General features: G+C 31.4%; 1 protein-coding gene across 2 annotated transcripts in view; it reads right to left on the reverse strand.

The window, feature by feature from the left end:
- Positions 1 to 16,518, reverse strand: part of LOC142322277 (signal peptide peptidase) — a 67,777-nt gene that overhangs the window by 44,864 nt on the left and 6,395 nt on the right. Inside the window, exon 3 of one of the 2 annotated variants that reach the window (XM_075361181.1) lies at positions 11,244 to 11,336. The exons of the other annotated variant lie outside the window; for it this stretch is intronic. Within the exon in view, the coding sequence (XP_075217296.1) occupies positions 11,244 to 11,336 (93 nt within the window). The remainder of the gene's footprint in view (positions 1 to 11,243; positions 11,337 to 16,518) is intronic. 2 annotated transcript variants of the gene reach the window in all.

Here is a 16,518-nt window from a genome sequence, read left to right on the forward strand (position 1 = left end):
CTCTTCAATATATTCCACCCATCTATCGACTTTACCTTTCGTATTATATATTGGTGAGCTATAAGAAAGTTAATAAATTATTTTCTAAATTATAAAAAAGCAAACATAAATATTTTATAATTTAGTCACAACTTATAAGGAAATAACGCAAAATGGTTAACGTAACTTAAGTCAATTCAATAATAAAATCATGTACTATATTAACTAGCATGCATAATACAGTAAAAAAAAGAGATGGTGAAGAAAACAGTACTACTAACATACAAAAATTATAAGTACAACAGGTCACGAAATATCAGAAATACTTACGATTAAAATTTTGCAATGCTATTTTTTTAAAGAAAAATTAGTGATTCTAGCAAAGAGAATGAGATTTTCATAAAATGGGTCACACATTGTATAATTTTAATAATTTCTTAATAAGAATTATAAGTTTCTACTGAAAAAAGGCCTGTTTTAATTTTTAATATTGAATAGTGAAAAAAATTCCAAAAAAAAGTTACAGCTACTAAATCGCAAACAATGTTAAATTTCCAATTAATTTACATTAATAAAAGAATGAAAAAACTACAAAAATCTGTGTAAATATGAAAAAGTAAACAAGTAGAAATAAAAAGTTATAAACAAGCCTATAAACTACATAATGTGAAAGTAATTCATAGATAATAAATTAATAAATTCTAAAAAATGAAATTCACACAAAACATAAATTATGTTTAACTGAACAGTAGGTATATACTTCTTTAATGAAATGTCAATACACTATTAAATATTAAGTAGAAGGTAAATATTATGAAAATGAATCATTTTACATAAATACTGAAACACCAAAGTAAAGATTCTACTCAAAAGTTTTTCTAGTTGTTCTTGATCTATAGCTGGAGGAGCATTTTCATAAAAAAAATCTATAATAAAGATTACATCCATCTACTTTACAAAAAACATTTTAAATACTATATTTTACAACTCTGTAGGTTATTATAACTACTCAAAAACAGACATACAATAGAACTCAATTAATTGCTGAACAGCTTCAACATTATCACCCACCGGGTTGGTCTAGTGGTTAACGCGTCTTCCCAAATCAGCTGATTTGGAAGTCGAGAGTTACAGCATTCAAGTCCTAGTAAAGCCAGTTATTTTTACATGGATTTGAATACTAGATCGTGGATACCAGTGTTCTTTGGTGGTTGGGTTTCAATTAACCACACATCTCAGGAACGGTGGAACTGAGACTGTATAAGAAAGATTACACTTCATTTACACACATACATATCATCCCCATTCATCCTCTGAAGTAATACCTGAATGGTAATTCCCAGAGGCCAAACAGGAAAAAGAAAAGGGGTCTCAATTTTAAGACTATGAGTATCCTCTATAACGGTGTGTATGATGCAATTATGTTGTATGCCACACTTGTTTGGGCAGATAGGCTAAAATTGAAAACTTATTGGGACATTTAGTTGAGGGCCCAGCGCCTTTTGCTGTTAAGGGAGACAGATGGTTACCATACAATTTCATGTGAAGCTGTTCTTGGTAATTGCTGAAGTAAAGCCTACTGATGTTCTTGTGCTTGAGCGTCAACACTGTTTAGCAGAGTTGGGTCAACTAACTTCTGCTGGAATTAGAGATTGAGAATGATGGATTTCAGTTGTGGCAGACTAGGTGGGATGAGACGACTGATGGGTGTTACATGTATAATCTTTTCCCTGATGTGAGGAGTCTGTGGGGTACCTCTTGGATGTCTACTAAAAGTATATAACTTTTTTTTTGGGCCATGGTGCTGTTAGGGATAGGTTGGCTCATTTCAGCCTGGCTGATTGGGGTCTGTGTCTGTGGTGTGGCATATTAGATGATTCCTTTCATGTTTATATTTGTCATCGGTTTGATGAAAGAAGATTAGGGGTAGTGAGGCATCTCAGGGATATTGGGTCTATTTTAGATTTAAATGTTAACTGGAAAAGCCACACCAAATGGTCAATTGTAGAGAATTTCATGAAATATTTGGGTTCTTCAGTGAGTTGCAGAGGGCATATAGGATGGAGTTCAAGTTACCCAGGTGGTTAGGGACCACTTGAGTGTTCTCTTGTTGCCAAGGTAAGCGCTCTGTAGTTTTGTTATTGTTCTGTTATTTGTTTTAGTTTGTTGGTAGGGTTACAGGTCAAAATTTAAACATTCTACTCAGTTCTGTTCATCTGAGTAGTTTGTTTTTGGTTTTGTTTTTTTTTATTGATAGTACATTCTTACATCGATGGAAATGTCATTTGTGGCATTTACATCGGTGGCATCCTGACGAAGGCCAAGCTATAACTGAGAGATGTTAATCAGTCTGTGGATTCAGAAGATGACCTCTGGTGTAAAGCCAATCAGGGTTAGGTGCAGAGGGGATGGCATGACAACCAGAATTGTCACATGGCGAGATTACATCGGTGGCATCCTGACGAAGGCCAAGCTATAACTGAGAGATGTTAATCAGTCTGTGGATTCAGAAGATGACCTCTGGTGTAAAGCCAATCAGGGTTAGGTGCAGAGGGGATGGCATGACAACCAGAATTGTCACATGGCGAGATCTTCCCCTCTGGCATCAGGACTATTGGACTGATTGAAGAGTACTACTCAGGCTAAACATCCACATGTCAAAAAAAATGTGCTCTTTCATCAGACTAATGAGTTTGATATATGTCTCAGGTAGTTGTGGTAAAACTATGAACTACACTTCAAAGTGCTTCCACAAGCACCATATTCACCAGATTTGGCTCCTAGCGATTACTTCCTCTTCCCAAACCTAAAGAAAATGGTTCACTCAATGAAGATCCACTTTAACTGATAAATCAAAACTGAAACAACTGTTTATTTTGCAGAGTTGAATAAATCACATTATACTAAAGGTATTAAAAAGTGAAGAATTTTTTAAAATCTCTTGTCAGGCCACTTCTTTATCAGGCTGAGAATGTTCCAAACAATCATCATATATTTCAAGCTATTGCAGTGAGAAATTATACAATTCCATGTGATAGGCATATATCACTTTTTTTTGGATGAAATGGTAGGGATCAGCTATATTGCTGGGTTCTTATTTATTGTTTTAGGTTTTTATTAAGAAAATTAGTTCTGTTATGGCTGTTTATGTCTTTTACACGTTACAACATATTTGTTTTTAGTTTCTAGTATTTTCTATTGAATTTGGTATTTTTTTAGAATATTTTACGACATTTCTGAAAACTCATAAAGGTATTTCATGGCAGGTTTTATTTATTTTTAATGTTTTAACATTTAAATTAATAAAACGTTTTTATTTTTCAATTTTTGGACTAATTTCTGCCAGAATGTAATATATTATTTAAAAATAAATCTACAATTGGCAAAAATTTATTTGTTCTCTCTTGCACATTACAAACATTTGTTTTTCTTTCATCTGTGTAAGATGCAGGAAAAATCAACTGAGAAAAATAATGATGGTTCCATCGACTCAGTTGCTTTTGGAATTTCTGGTGTGCAATAAAAAACTGTAAACTGCTTGAGTGACTGTCTTTTAAAACCCATGTCTTGTCTGCCAGTTTTTATTCTACATTTAAAGTGATAATATTAGCAAAGACAGTATATTAATATAATGATTGATGTAATTCTGACTGTGATGCTGAAGGAAAGGATTGTTTTTAGTTTCTAGTATTTTCTATTGAATTTGGTATTTTTTTAGAATATTTTACGACATTTCTGAAAACTCATAAAGGTATTTCATGGCAGGTTTTATTTATTTTTAATGTTTTAACATTTAAATTAATAAAACGTTTTTATTTTTCAATTTTTGGACTAATTTCTGCCAGAATGTAATATATTATTTAAAAATAAATCTACAATTGGCAAAAATTTATTTGTTCTCTCTTGCACATTACAAACATTTGTTTTTCTTTCATCTGTGTAAGATGCAGGAAAAATCAACTGAGAAAAATAATGATGGTTCCATCGACTCAGTTGCTTTTGGAATTTCTGGTGTGCAATAAAAAACTGTAAACTGCTTGAGTGACTGTCTTTTAAAACCCATGTCTTGTCTGCCAGTTTTTATTCTACATTTAAAGTGATAATATTAGCAAAGACAGTATATTAATATAATGATTGATGTAATTCTGACTGTGATGCTGAAGGAAAGGATGGTAGGTACTGAGAATAATATTATTAAGTTGTCAAATATAAAGAAGCAAATTACATCACTAAGTAAGAAAATTTATAGTAATCACAAAGATATGGAAAGTTCAATGAATTACTTTTTTGGTCACTGAATCACAAAATGTAGTGTTAAATAAAGTTTGTGCTACAGAGAAACTTTTGTCTCACATTAGAGGTAAGGATGGCTGATGGGTTATAACTTGGGCTGTAATGAAAATGAGAACCATGAGAGATCTCATGGATCTCATTTATATAACTCTCTCCATTTATATAAATGAGAGAGACTTTCAGATTACAATAAAAAATCATTTGCTTATGCTAGAAAATTTCACAAGCAAAGGAGGTATTAAATTTTTGTGGGTTAGAAGTGGAAAAATTTTTGCAAGGAGAGACAATGATAAAAATATAAATATTATTTGAAGTAGAGATTTGGATGGTTTCTGACGAACTAAATTGGATTCTGTTCATCTTTTAGTTTTATCTGCTTTATAATTTGAAGTCATTTAATTTCCCTTTTTTTATTTATTAGCAATATCAATGTTGCATTCTCGATGTTGATATCTGCACTTATTTATTTTTTTTATTTTTGTTTTATTTTTTTTATTTGTTATTTATGTATTTCTTTATTTTGTATAATTTGAAGTCATTTAATTTCCCTTTTTTATTTATTAGCAATATCAATGTTGCATTCTCGATGTTGATATCTGCACTTATTTATTTTTTTTTATTTTTTATATTTTTCATTTATGTATTTCTTTATTTTGTTTTTATTATTTCTATGTTTATTGTTGGAATTTAATGAATCAATATTTTAGTAGTTTCTGTTTTATTTTCTGGTTGAAGTGTCTCATGAATTAGGTAAATTTTCTTTCTGCTTGTAAAAAAATTTATGATAATAATATATACAATTTCTTTGTCAATTCTGTTGAAGACTTTAAAGGAGTACAGGATGTAAACGCTGAATCACTAATAAATTACAGGAATGAATTTTTAAATTTATTTAGTGATGAAACAGCTGATGCAGTTGCTGTGTCTGAGACCATCTTATGTTATGGATTCACTTAGCTGCATTATGTTTGAATAATTTTTTTTTGCCACCTTCCTGGAACCGCTCTATAGAGCATTGCCTCAGAAAGGGAAGACTAACACCATCAGGTACCAGTATTTGGAGTGCCCGCAACCTCACAGCACCAGGATGACTCTCACATGCTTGGGGGGGGGGGCCCTCTAGGTGCTCAGTCGCAGGCGTCATCTGACGTCTTATTCCCTGACAGGACTCTTCACAGGTGTGTAACTTGTCTAACTTGTCAAAATTTTCTACTGCCCTTCATTCGCTAGCTCCCTTTAACATGATACCCTGCGTATCCTCAGAATGGAACATGCCTTCCATTCTGAGGCAGGAGGCAGCGTCCAGCATCTCCTCACGATCACCTAAAAACCGTAGGCAGAAAAATGGACGTGGTATGGAGACTCCTGCTTATCACAATCAGGGCTTAGATCTGTATAATCTAAGCCAAATCTGGGAAGGTATGACCTGTAACCTCCATGCCCACCAGGAACTGTTAAACTGTATCCCAGCAAGGCATGTGTTCTCCTGTACCAACTTCTAATTTCACCAATAAGGGGATGGGCCTAGCAGCCCTTTGTTCCCTGGTTCCAGTGTACCTGCCAGACCTCAAGTGTACCTCCTCTTCAATCTGCGATGATAGGTGGTTTTTGTGCCCGTGCGGCAAAGGTCGCTGTTTCCAGAGCCTCCTCCTTTGCTGTGTAACTAGATCTATTGGCATAACCCCCACCAGGACCTCGGCCGCCTCCATTGAGATTGTCCGGTACGCTGCTATAATTCTCAACAGCATTTTCTATGTACCGCCTCAAGCTTTGCTTTATATTTTGTGTATTTTCTCACATCGGCCTGGTAAAGCATGGTGGAATATGTGACTCTGGTCAGTAACCTCCTGCGATATGAGTCCTCCAGTGTTTGGTAGGAGGGCAGCAATTAATCTCATCATACTCTCTGATTTGTTGACAGTTTCTATGGCATAAATACCAAATTTCATTCTGTAATCAATCCATATTCGTAAATGTTTTATTGCTGGCCTTGAATCGATCCTTCTATTCTCCAGCGTTAGTCTCAGTCTCCTCCTTGCTCTGGAGATTGCAACCACCTCAGTCTTGTCTGGAGTGAGTGACAACCCCTCCCCCATCATCCATGTATTTATTGCCACATATGATTCACTTATTTTCTCAGTGGCGTCTCGCCGAGTGGTAGCCTCTTCCACCAGGGTGAGGTCATCCGCATATCCTACCATGGTCACTCCCTGCAGAAGGGGGACCCAGAATACCCCATCTTACGTCAAGTTCCAAAGGGTCAGCCCAAGGACCAACCTCTAGGGCACACCCCTGTGCAGGCTCCGTTCTACCAATCCCGACTGAACCCTGCACTCGATCCTGCATGCCACAAGGTAAGATCGGATGATGTGCTGTAAGTACGTGGGTACCCTGTGATCTTGCAGTGCCTGCATTATGGCGATGTGAGAAATGCGTTTAACTGCATTTCTAGATTAACACACACACCTAGATTAACAAGAGCAAATACTCCTCTGACTGCCACTGATGATTCTTTTGACTACCTCGAGCACAGCGGCCACGGCGTCAAGGGCGGACCTTCCCCTGCAAAAGCCAAACCAGCTCGCAGAGAGCCATCCCCCTCTTCCACTGCCGTAGATATTCTATGCTGAAGTATGAACTCCAACACCTTGACCATTCCATCTGTCATAAGCAGCAGCCAGTAAGAGGAAGGGAGCGCTGGATCCCTTCCCAGTTTTGGCACAAGTTACAGCCGCTGGCAAAAGGTGTACTCTCGAAGGCACGCATTATACATCTCCAAGAAGGCTTCTGGCTGTGCCCAAACTGCCACCTTGACAACCAAATTTGGAAACCAGCCGGGCCCAGGGCCTTAGCCAGAGGCATACGTGATGTTGCCTACATCTTGAGTGAAGAGAGGTGGGTTGCTCTCGTCGCCCCCGTCTTGAGTCATTGATCCCTTACCGTCAGGAAAAGGCTCTTCTATTATTTTCCGGACCTCCCGAACATCCTGCGTGACCACGTAACTCTGGGCCTTAAGAATCTTCTTACCAGTAGAGTAAATGGCCTTCCCATGGGTCAGTTTCTATTTCTGCAATCAATTCCCTACAGGACGTTTTCTTCGCATCTCAAATACGTCTGACGAGACCCTTATTGCAATTCCGATATTCAGTCATATATCTCTGAGGGCTGGGAGACGCCCTCGTCAACCTCACCCTGTGACACGTCTATCTCTTTCTGGATATCTCAGCAATCCACCAATAAACCAGCAGGTGACCCTTCCAGAAATATCTTTGCGGTAACACAGAGAACGCCACCTCGAGTGAGCTCACAAGTCGAGAAACTTTCTCTTCTGCCGTGTATACTTCCTGTATTCCACTGAAGTCAAGTGGAATAAGCTTTTGCTTCTGCAAAAGCAACAGGATCCAGGCCCTGGTGCTCCAGCCCATAAATGTAGGTGGGCCACCTCCACTGCATCGTTCCTCAGTGATTATTGTGACCACCAACCAGTGGTCACAGTAATCACTGTGACCCTCCCATACCTGCCAGCCGGCGATGCGCGTGGCCAAGTCCGAGATCACAAACTTTAAATACACAAAGAATCCCAATGCATCCCTCCTAAACGTGAAGGCGACTCCATCATTCAGGCAATGTTTGAATAATTACACCCTATTTAGAAATAAGTTGGGAAAGGAGATTGTGTTGGACTGTATATTCTTCATAGGCATAAGGCAATGGTAGAAAATATTTTTCCTTCCAACTACGACAAAAAACTTGCATTTGTTTAGAGATTAATGGTATGTATAAAAACTGCTTCTTTGTGCATTTTATAGGTCAACAAAAATTGGCTTTATCAGTGTAATCTTTGAATTTTTAAATAATTAAACAGTAAATTATGAAAATAGATTAATTATGGGTGATTTTAATATAGACGTGACTGGGTCTTGTGAGAGTTCTTCCAGAGCTGAGCTGTCTAGACTGATTTTTCATTGGTTCCTCCTGGTCCAACTCATTTTACTTCAATATCTGCTACATCTATTGATTTAATAGTTACAAATAATATAAATACGTTGTCATGTTATGGTACGATTGAGGCACCTGGGTGTCTTATCACGTTTCAATATTTTGTACTGTTAAAATTTAAAATGATCAGAAGAAATTTAATGTTTTAGAAAATCACGATTACAAAAATTTTAATTATAATCTTATTTATGGAAGATGCTGCAATGATTATGTGGGGTAATATATACAAAACTCCTAGTCCTGATGGGAAAATTGATATATTCATTAAATGTGTTACCGAATTATATAATACGTATCTTCCATTCAAAAAGATCAAAATAACAAGAAAAACAGCACATAACAATGATATTAGACATAATTATGATATATACTCATGATTGTACAGTCTAACTACTCAAAAGGGTTAAATCAGCTGAGAACTGGGAAAAATATCAACCACTGAGAAATAAGCGTATATGTTGAGATATAGCAAAGGTAAATTTCTAAATAATTTTTTCAGTAGTAATAACTTCCAAAAATTGTGGTAATTTTTTTTTTTACAAAAAACATTTATATATTATCATCACCTAGAGAACAAAGATAAAATACAAAAACAAAATATAGAATCTAAAAACAAAAAAAAACTTAAGCTACAAATTTAAAAATAAAATAATATTAAACACAAAAACATTCAACTACTATCACAGCAAAATACTGAAAAATTAATTAAAACTACTATCACAGATAAAATTTAGAAATAAATAATATTTACAAAAGAACAGCTATATATAAATAAAACAAAAATAAAAATAAAATAAATTTAACAAACTCCAAGAAGGGTGTGTAAAAAAAGGCTTCTTCTCGAATAACAAAAAAATAAAAATTTAAAACGAAATATGTAACACTATTAAAATGTATCTAACATAACCTTAGAAACAGTATGAGTAATTACAAATTTGGTTTTGCACATAGATGAAGACCTATCCTGGTATACTCAAATTACTCACATCAGTGAGAAGGTACATCAGGGAATATATCAGACATAAAGTTTAACATGTCCAAATGTCCAATTAAAGAAGAAATTTGTAAATTCCCTTTTATTTCCTGTCTTTGATTACGGTGTAGTTGCTTATACTGATGTAAGAGGTGTACAAACTTCTGTTTTGTAAAAAGTGCAAAACGTTGTTAATTATTATGTTGCTGTTTTGGCTTTTAATATTTTACTTAATGAACAGCCAGCCATCCATCATGTATAAATATATTTGTAAATTACAAAAAGATTACGAATTTGCATCAAGTGGAGACACGAGCACCTGTTTACTTATGGCAAGTTCTGTCATTGAATGAGTATTTAAGTTTTTTCAAGTTTATTTATTGAGAGACTAATAAATGAAATTGAGAAGCAGATTGATAGTTTGAACACTGGTGATGTTAAAATATTTAAAATTTTCTATAAGGAATTATTAATAAAAAGATACGATATACCTTAAATTTAAAAACATGACCTTTTTGGTTACCGAATTTAGTAATTGTAGTTGAACTGTGATTTTGTAAAGCATTTAGTAAACAAATTATTGCGGGATATTTGTGTAATATTGAGTTGATCTTCATACAAAATATTTTAAGTAGTTCTATAGACTGATTAAAAAATTCCTTTTTTATTTTTACATGTAGGCTATTTTTGAGCTCAAAAGGCCTTAAATTACATTTACTGCTTTCTTCTACTCAACTGATATAATCTTTATTTTTGTATATCATAATATTTTAGTTTGATTTTGAAGTTGTAAATTATTAATTTTACATATGAAATATATATCTGTAAGGTAACTACAATATAAAGATTTTGGATTTTTTTTAATGGTATAAGATTAGAATTTAGGTTAAAAATTTAAATAAAAGTTAAACTAAAACTGAGAATTTTTCCAAAATAACAATTTTTATATTTGTACATAATATTTGAGTTTGGTTCAGATTTTAATAGCTATAGATATAATATTAAAAAATCACAATGGACAAGTCATCAATTAAAAATACAGCTTTCGTTATAAAATCAAGCTATTGAATTCATACTGTTCTTTTATTATACTGAATAATTTCATAAACATTTTAGAAATAATAAATGTAATTTATAAATGTCTGTAATTTTCAACAGTGTCATGTTAGTACTGCTCCTAAAAATTGGATTCACATATGATTATTTTCTTCAAATTATTAGTTTCATGGGTTATTCTAATCTGTATAGTTCATACCATACTAATTGTGGTCTATTCAATCCTGATCTACCCAAATCACATAATAATGTTGCTAATGATAGATTTACTACCTACTGCTTCGTTTTTGTTTAATTTTCATAAACCTACATGTCTTTGTTATATTGAATTCTAATCTCAAAATAACTGTCTAAAACTATAGATTTCTTTTCCTCCTCCAACACCTTTTATAGTTATTATAAAGCTATATATATATATCTTTCTAATAATTATTTCATTTTTTTTTAAATTGTAATCTAGAATATTATGTAATAATTTTAACTTGTAGTGCATTTATAAAATTGGAATAGCCAACGTTTGAAATTACAACCCTACAAATATTTCTATCTACTCACCAATGATTTTCTGAATAAAGCTATATAACTGAAAAAACAAATGCAATTAAAATAGTTTTTATTGGAAGAAAAAAGAGTAACAAGAATGACTGAATAAGATTATTCCTTCATATGTTTTAATAAAAACACAAATTAAATATGAAATTTCTTAAATGATGTTTAATATTTATACTTAAAACTAATATACTTATAACACAGAAAGGAAGATAAATAAAATAGCATACTCTGAAGAAATAGATGTATAGATTTTAAGCAGAAACATCTAGTAACAGAAACACATGCCATAAAAAATTGAGCTAATCTAAATGAAATATGTTAATCTGTTTTATGATCCGATTACATTAATTTCAAACACATAATATAACATTATCATGTATGATAACCATACCTCTTCATTTGAAAAAAGAGCAGCTAACAATTTAAAAACTGATTCTGTATTTGTACCTGACATTTCATCAGAAAGATTAGCACTGTTTTCTTCCTATCAAAAAAAATTAATTTCTAATCTAAAAATAAAACAAAAACTAGCAAATTAAAAAAATAAAAAAAATGTTAATCAATGAAAACCATACATTAAAAAAAATATTGAAAAACAAAAAAAAAATTAACGTTATTTTTAGAAAATTAACTGCTTAAGTTTCTGTCAATTTAAACCTGTTTATTTTAAAACCAGTAAAATTCATATGCTACTTGAATTACAAAAAAACCTGCCATAAAAAACATTTGCATGTATATATATGTAAGAAGTATAATAAAGTATGTTGCAAAAATTCATAGTTGTTGAAAGAATTAAATAATACTGGTTTCCTTGACAAAATAAATACAATATATATATATATAATCATTACAAACTATTAGTGAAAATTTACCAATTTTTATTTTTCCAAAAGTGAAAAACAGGTCTCCTACTGCATAAGACCAAGTTCCAAAGCTAGAAACTGAAATTAAGGTAGCAATTCTCCCAACACAAACAATATTAATGAGATTTCAAAGTTATTCTAATTAAGAAAATATCAGTATGATTCAAATCTGTATATTAAATGCATTCAGGTCACATATTACATAAATGTAAATGCATTTATTTTTTTGTAAATAAAAGTGAGTAAACACTATTATCCTTCCTAATTATAAAAAAAATATTATAATACATTTATAACTTTATGTATAATTCTTTATGAAACCAGATGTTTTTATTAACAATGTATGTGTTTTGCCATTCATACCAAATAAACATATTCCGTCAAAGTGCTCAGAGCACTGCTTTCTGTCTCTTACAATAGATTACCCTGTTCTTTACACTACAGGTAATTTGTAATAATTTTTTTAACCAAATAAAACTGGTTGACAACTGCATGAAATTAATGACCATTTATTTATATAAATTTACATAATCTCATGATAACTGTTCAACTTTGTAATAAACAGCAGGGCAAGAAACTTCCAGTACTCCTCATATCAGTGTTCATGAACGGATTTTAAGAATTCATATAGATGCAAAATTTATGAAGGGATACTTTCCAATAATTGATAATTATATTTAATTTAGAAACAATTACGGAACCTATTTACAACTATGAAGTATATGTACTTCTATAGTGACTATTAGTCTATACACAAACAAAAGAAAGTAATAAAATAAAATTTGATCACATTGATAAAGGCCATAAACTAAATTAAGTAAGCTCTATACTGCTAATTTCCTTCACTATTTAACTTTATGTAATGGTTTACAATAAAATGTAAATTAATAAAAACTGTATCTTTCATTAACATATGCTGAGAGAGCTAAAATTCTACACAAAAGACTAAAACACTACCTGATTCAGTACCAGTAATATCTAACATGCACTATTCCAAAATATGTTAAATCAGAATATGAGAACTCAATAAAATGATGGGAATAACTAAACTGTTTTTATTATAATTAGATACTAAACCATTTTACATCGAATCGTTTGTAATAGTAAAAATCACAAATGACAAATTTATACCTAATTTACCATGACTTCATTAAAGTATTAAGTGATGTAACTATCAAACAAAGTTTTTGAATGAGATACAGAATGATCTTCAAAATTTAGAAAAAAAATTGAAATGATAGATAATTACTAAAGAAATGGAAAGCACTAATTAATAAAGCTAAAGAACAAATTTTTTAATAGCAGTTTGAAAATTAATTGGATTGCTATTATTCTGTTTTTTATTAAAAGTTGGCTAAATTTTTTTCACATTAATGACAGCAAGAATAACTAAATTTAATAATTAATTAATTAAACTGTTTTATTTCAATAAAAACTCCTTACCCTTTTCTTTCTCATACTTCAGATTTTTTAGTTGTATTTTTTTTTCTGGCCTGACTTATTTATTCAACAAAATATAATCATTATTGTATACACCATTCAACTGCCAATATTTTTGATGATCAGTTCTCACAAATTGATAGCTATTCTATTTTTCTGTTTTTGATAATCCTGCTTTCATTTTATTATTATTTTTTTAATATTTCTAATTCCATATCACATTTTCTAGCTTAGAACAATATTACATTTATTTTTAAAAACTAATATGATTACAGTAAAAAAAGTTACAAATATAATCCATCAAATAGTAATGAAAAACAAAAAGTAAAATTTGTTTTAAAAATTAAATAAATAAAAATTTTCTGAAACTGATGAAGAATGATACCCACATAAAAATGACCAGATGATCACTACAGTTGGCATAGAAAAGACAAAAACAATATAACAATAACACCGATAAACATAATTTTTGTTTCCTAACATGCGATTCATGATTTTAATCTTTTTTTTTTATGCTGAAAACGAATATGAACTCAGAATCTTTCTATCACCCACCATTTTTGAAAATTTTTTAAATTATAATTAAAGGATTTTTTTTTCATTTTTCAATGTATTATTAGCATTTTAAGCTTCTGTATTGTATTTTGTTAGCTCATTTTTTATTGTTTAACTTTGTTAACATAACTTATAAGCTATAAATAAACAATACTAGTCAAATAATTAAATCATATCATAGTTACATATTATTATATCATATCTAATACTGAAGAGTGAACCTTCATGGACAAGATTAATCATGTCTATGCAGGTCAAAACATGAAGCTGAAAACACAGCTGTGTTGTTTGTATTAAGCACTGGATTTACGAATGAATTAATTTGATTCAGTCTTATTGCTGTCTTAAGTTTGTTAACAGTGCACTGTCATAATGCCTCAAAATTGTGTAAATGATGTGGATGCCTTTTGTTATGTATGTGGAAGTTCAAAGTACGTATAGAAAAAAACATTATAATTTTAATTAAAAAAGCATATCATTGTACTTTCAGTGTAAAATTTGTGATCAGGATAAGACGTGGGGTCCTCATATAGTATGCACTAATTGTTCTGCATATTTAAGAGGATGGCTTAAAGGTACACGGAAGGCCGTGCCATTTGGTGTGCCTATGGTTTGGCGTGATCATGTAAATGATTGTTACTTTTGTTTAACAAGTGTCTGAAATTTCTAAAAAATCTAAACATACTGTAAAATATTCTTCACTGCAATCTGCAATCAGGCCTGTACCTTTCAATGAAATTATTCCAGTTCTTAAGCCAACTGTGAATGTATGTTTCGAAAGCAGTGATGAAGAATCAGGCAGTACTGAAGAAGATAACAATGATTTTGATTTTGAATTATTTTCCAATAAGCCACATCTTATATCACAAGGTGAATTAAATGACTTGGTTAGGAATTTAAATTTATCAAAATATCAACAGGATCCAGACTGCAAGGTTGGAATTTACTTCAAAAAAATATAAAAATTTACGGCTTTCAAAGCCGACAAAAAGAACTTTCTCAGTACTTTATTGATGAAAATAATTTGGTTTATTGCAAAAATATTGGTGAGCTTATGCTGCACTTAGGGAAGTTCATAAACCTGAGGACTGGCAGCTTTTCATAGATTCGTCCAAGTATAGTTCAAAAGTAGTTCTACTACACAGCGATAACAAATATCCTTTGATACCGATCGCTTATAGTATTAATTTGAAAGAGACATGAAAAAATAAATTATTGAAAACATAGCTGGAACATATGTGGTAATCTGAAAGTTCTAGCTATTTTGTTAGGCATGCAGTTAGGCTATACTGCGAATCGAGCTAGGGATAAACATTATGTTACAAAGAGTGGAAGAAATGAGCAACTCCAAATGGGAAAAATATTATTCATGAGCACTTAGTTGAACCCAAAAAGTATTTTTACCCCCTCACCATAACAAGCTAGCACTAATAAAAATGTTGTAAAAGCAATGAAGATAGATTCTTCATTGCTTTATATACGAATGTTCGTATAAACATTGAAATTATGTTCAGTAACACTAACTTCAACAAAATTTTTTTTTAAAACACAAAAAAATTATAATCAACCTGTCTTACTAAAAAAAAAAGTTTTGTTATTTGTGTCTGATTTTTCATTTTTTTGAGGTTATTAAACTCTTCACAATACAGACCCAATGCCATGTCAAATTGACGTCTAAAATTCTAGGAATGTTCTAGAAAAGTAACAATTTCAGAAACTTTAGTTACTAACTGTTTACAAAAACTAAAAATCTCATTCAGCAATTTGAGGTTAAAAGGCATAACTGAAATTTTATCATCCTCTTCCATGTGGGTAATAGAGGACTTCGTTATCAGTCTTCCAGTTATTTTTCTACAAGTTCTTTGTTTTTACTTTGTAGAAGTACTTGAATGTCTGATATTTCAATTTCGTTGAAACCTTGTCTTAAATTTCTTGTACTAGTGACACAATTTACAACACTATGTCATCACAGCCAAGGGGCAAGTCTTCTAAAATACAGTCTGGCCTATATTGCATTACAAACTGACTATATTGACATTGAAAAACTGAATGAATGAAAGATAAGTATTTCTATTTCCTGTAAAAATCTGCAGAAATTAGGCCATAGTTATTAAGCTTTGAAAACAACGATGATCCCTTGATCTAATGACACAACAGGACTGTTGTGTTTGGCAACAGAAACAACACTTCTACATTAGGTTGTAAACATTTTATCTGTTCTGGATTTATAGAAGCATTATGTATTATATGTAGAATTTTAAAAGACAGTGACTAATACTTCAAATAAAGTTTTGTTAACTTTTGTTGAAACACATTCATTATTGAGTGGAGTCACTATATATAAAGTGGTTTGCAAAAAACATTGGCTTAACATAAGTATGTTTAGGCCTAGAGCTGTATATAGAAAAAAAGTCTTATATTGAAATATAGAAGAAATTCATGCAGTAGGAAAATGATAAGTGAAGGTTTAACCTTGACAGATGTGTTTTGATTTTATTTTTTGCAGAGGATGGAATTGTCTGTCCATATTACTGCATGTGGATTGTCATACTTGCTCCTAAGAAATCTTCTTTTTTTTTTAAAAGTGGATCATTATTTTTGAAAATAAATTAAGACAAATTTCTGTTGTGAGAAAGTGTGGTTTGTATGCATGAACAGTGTTCAGTATTAATATTAAATAAATCATGAAAAATATTTGACAGGATATGTTTTAATGGTATAGTACAGTGTAAAATGCAAATATTGTACTATATATAATATATATTTTTTTTTATTATTGAAAAATCATATTGTTTTCAAGAATATTTT

Source organism: Lycorma delicatula, chromosome 3 (genome assembly GCF_047948215.1).
Source record: "Lycorma delicatula isolate Av1 chromosome 3, ASM4794821v1, whole genome shotgun sequence".
NCBI classification, from domain to species: domain Eukaryota; kingdom Metazoa; phylum Arthropoda; class Insecta; order Hemiptera; family Fulgoridae; genus Lycorma; species Lycorma delicatula.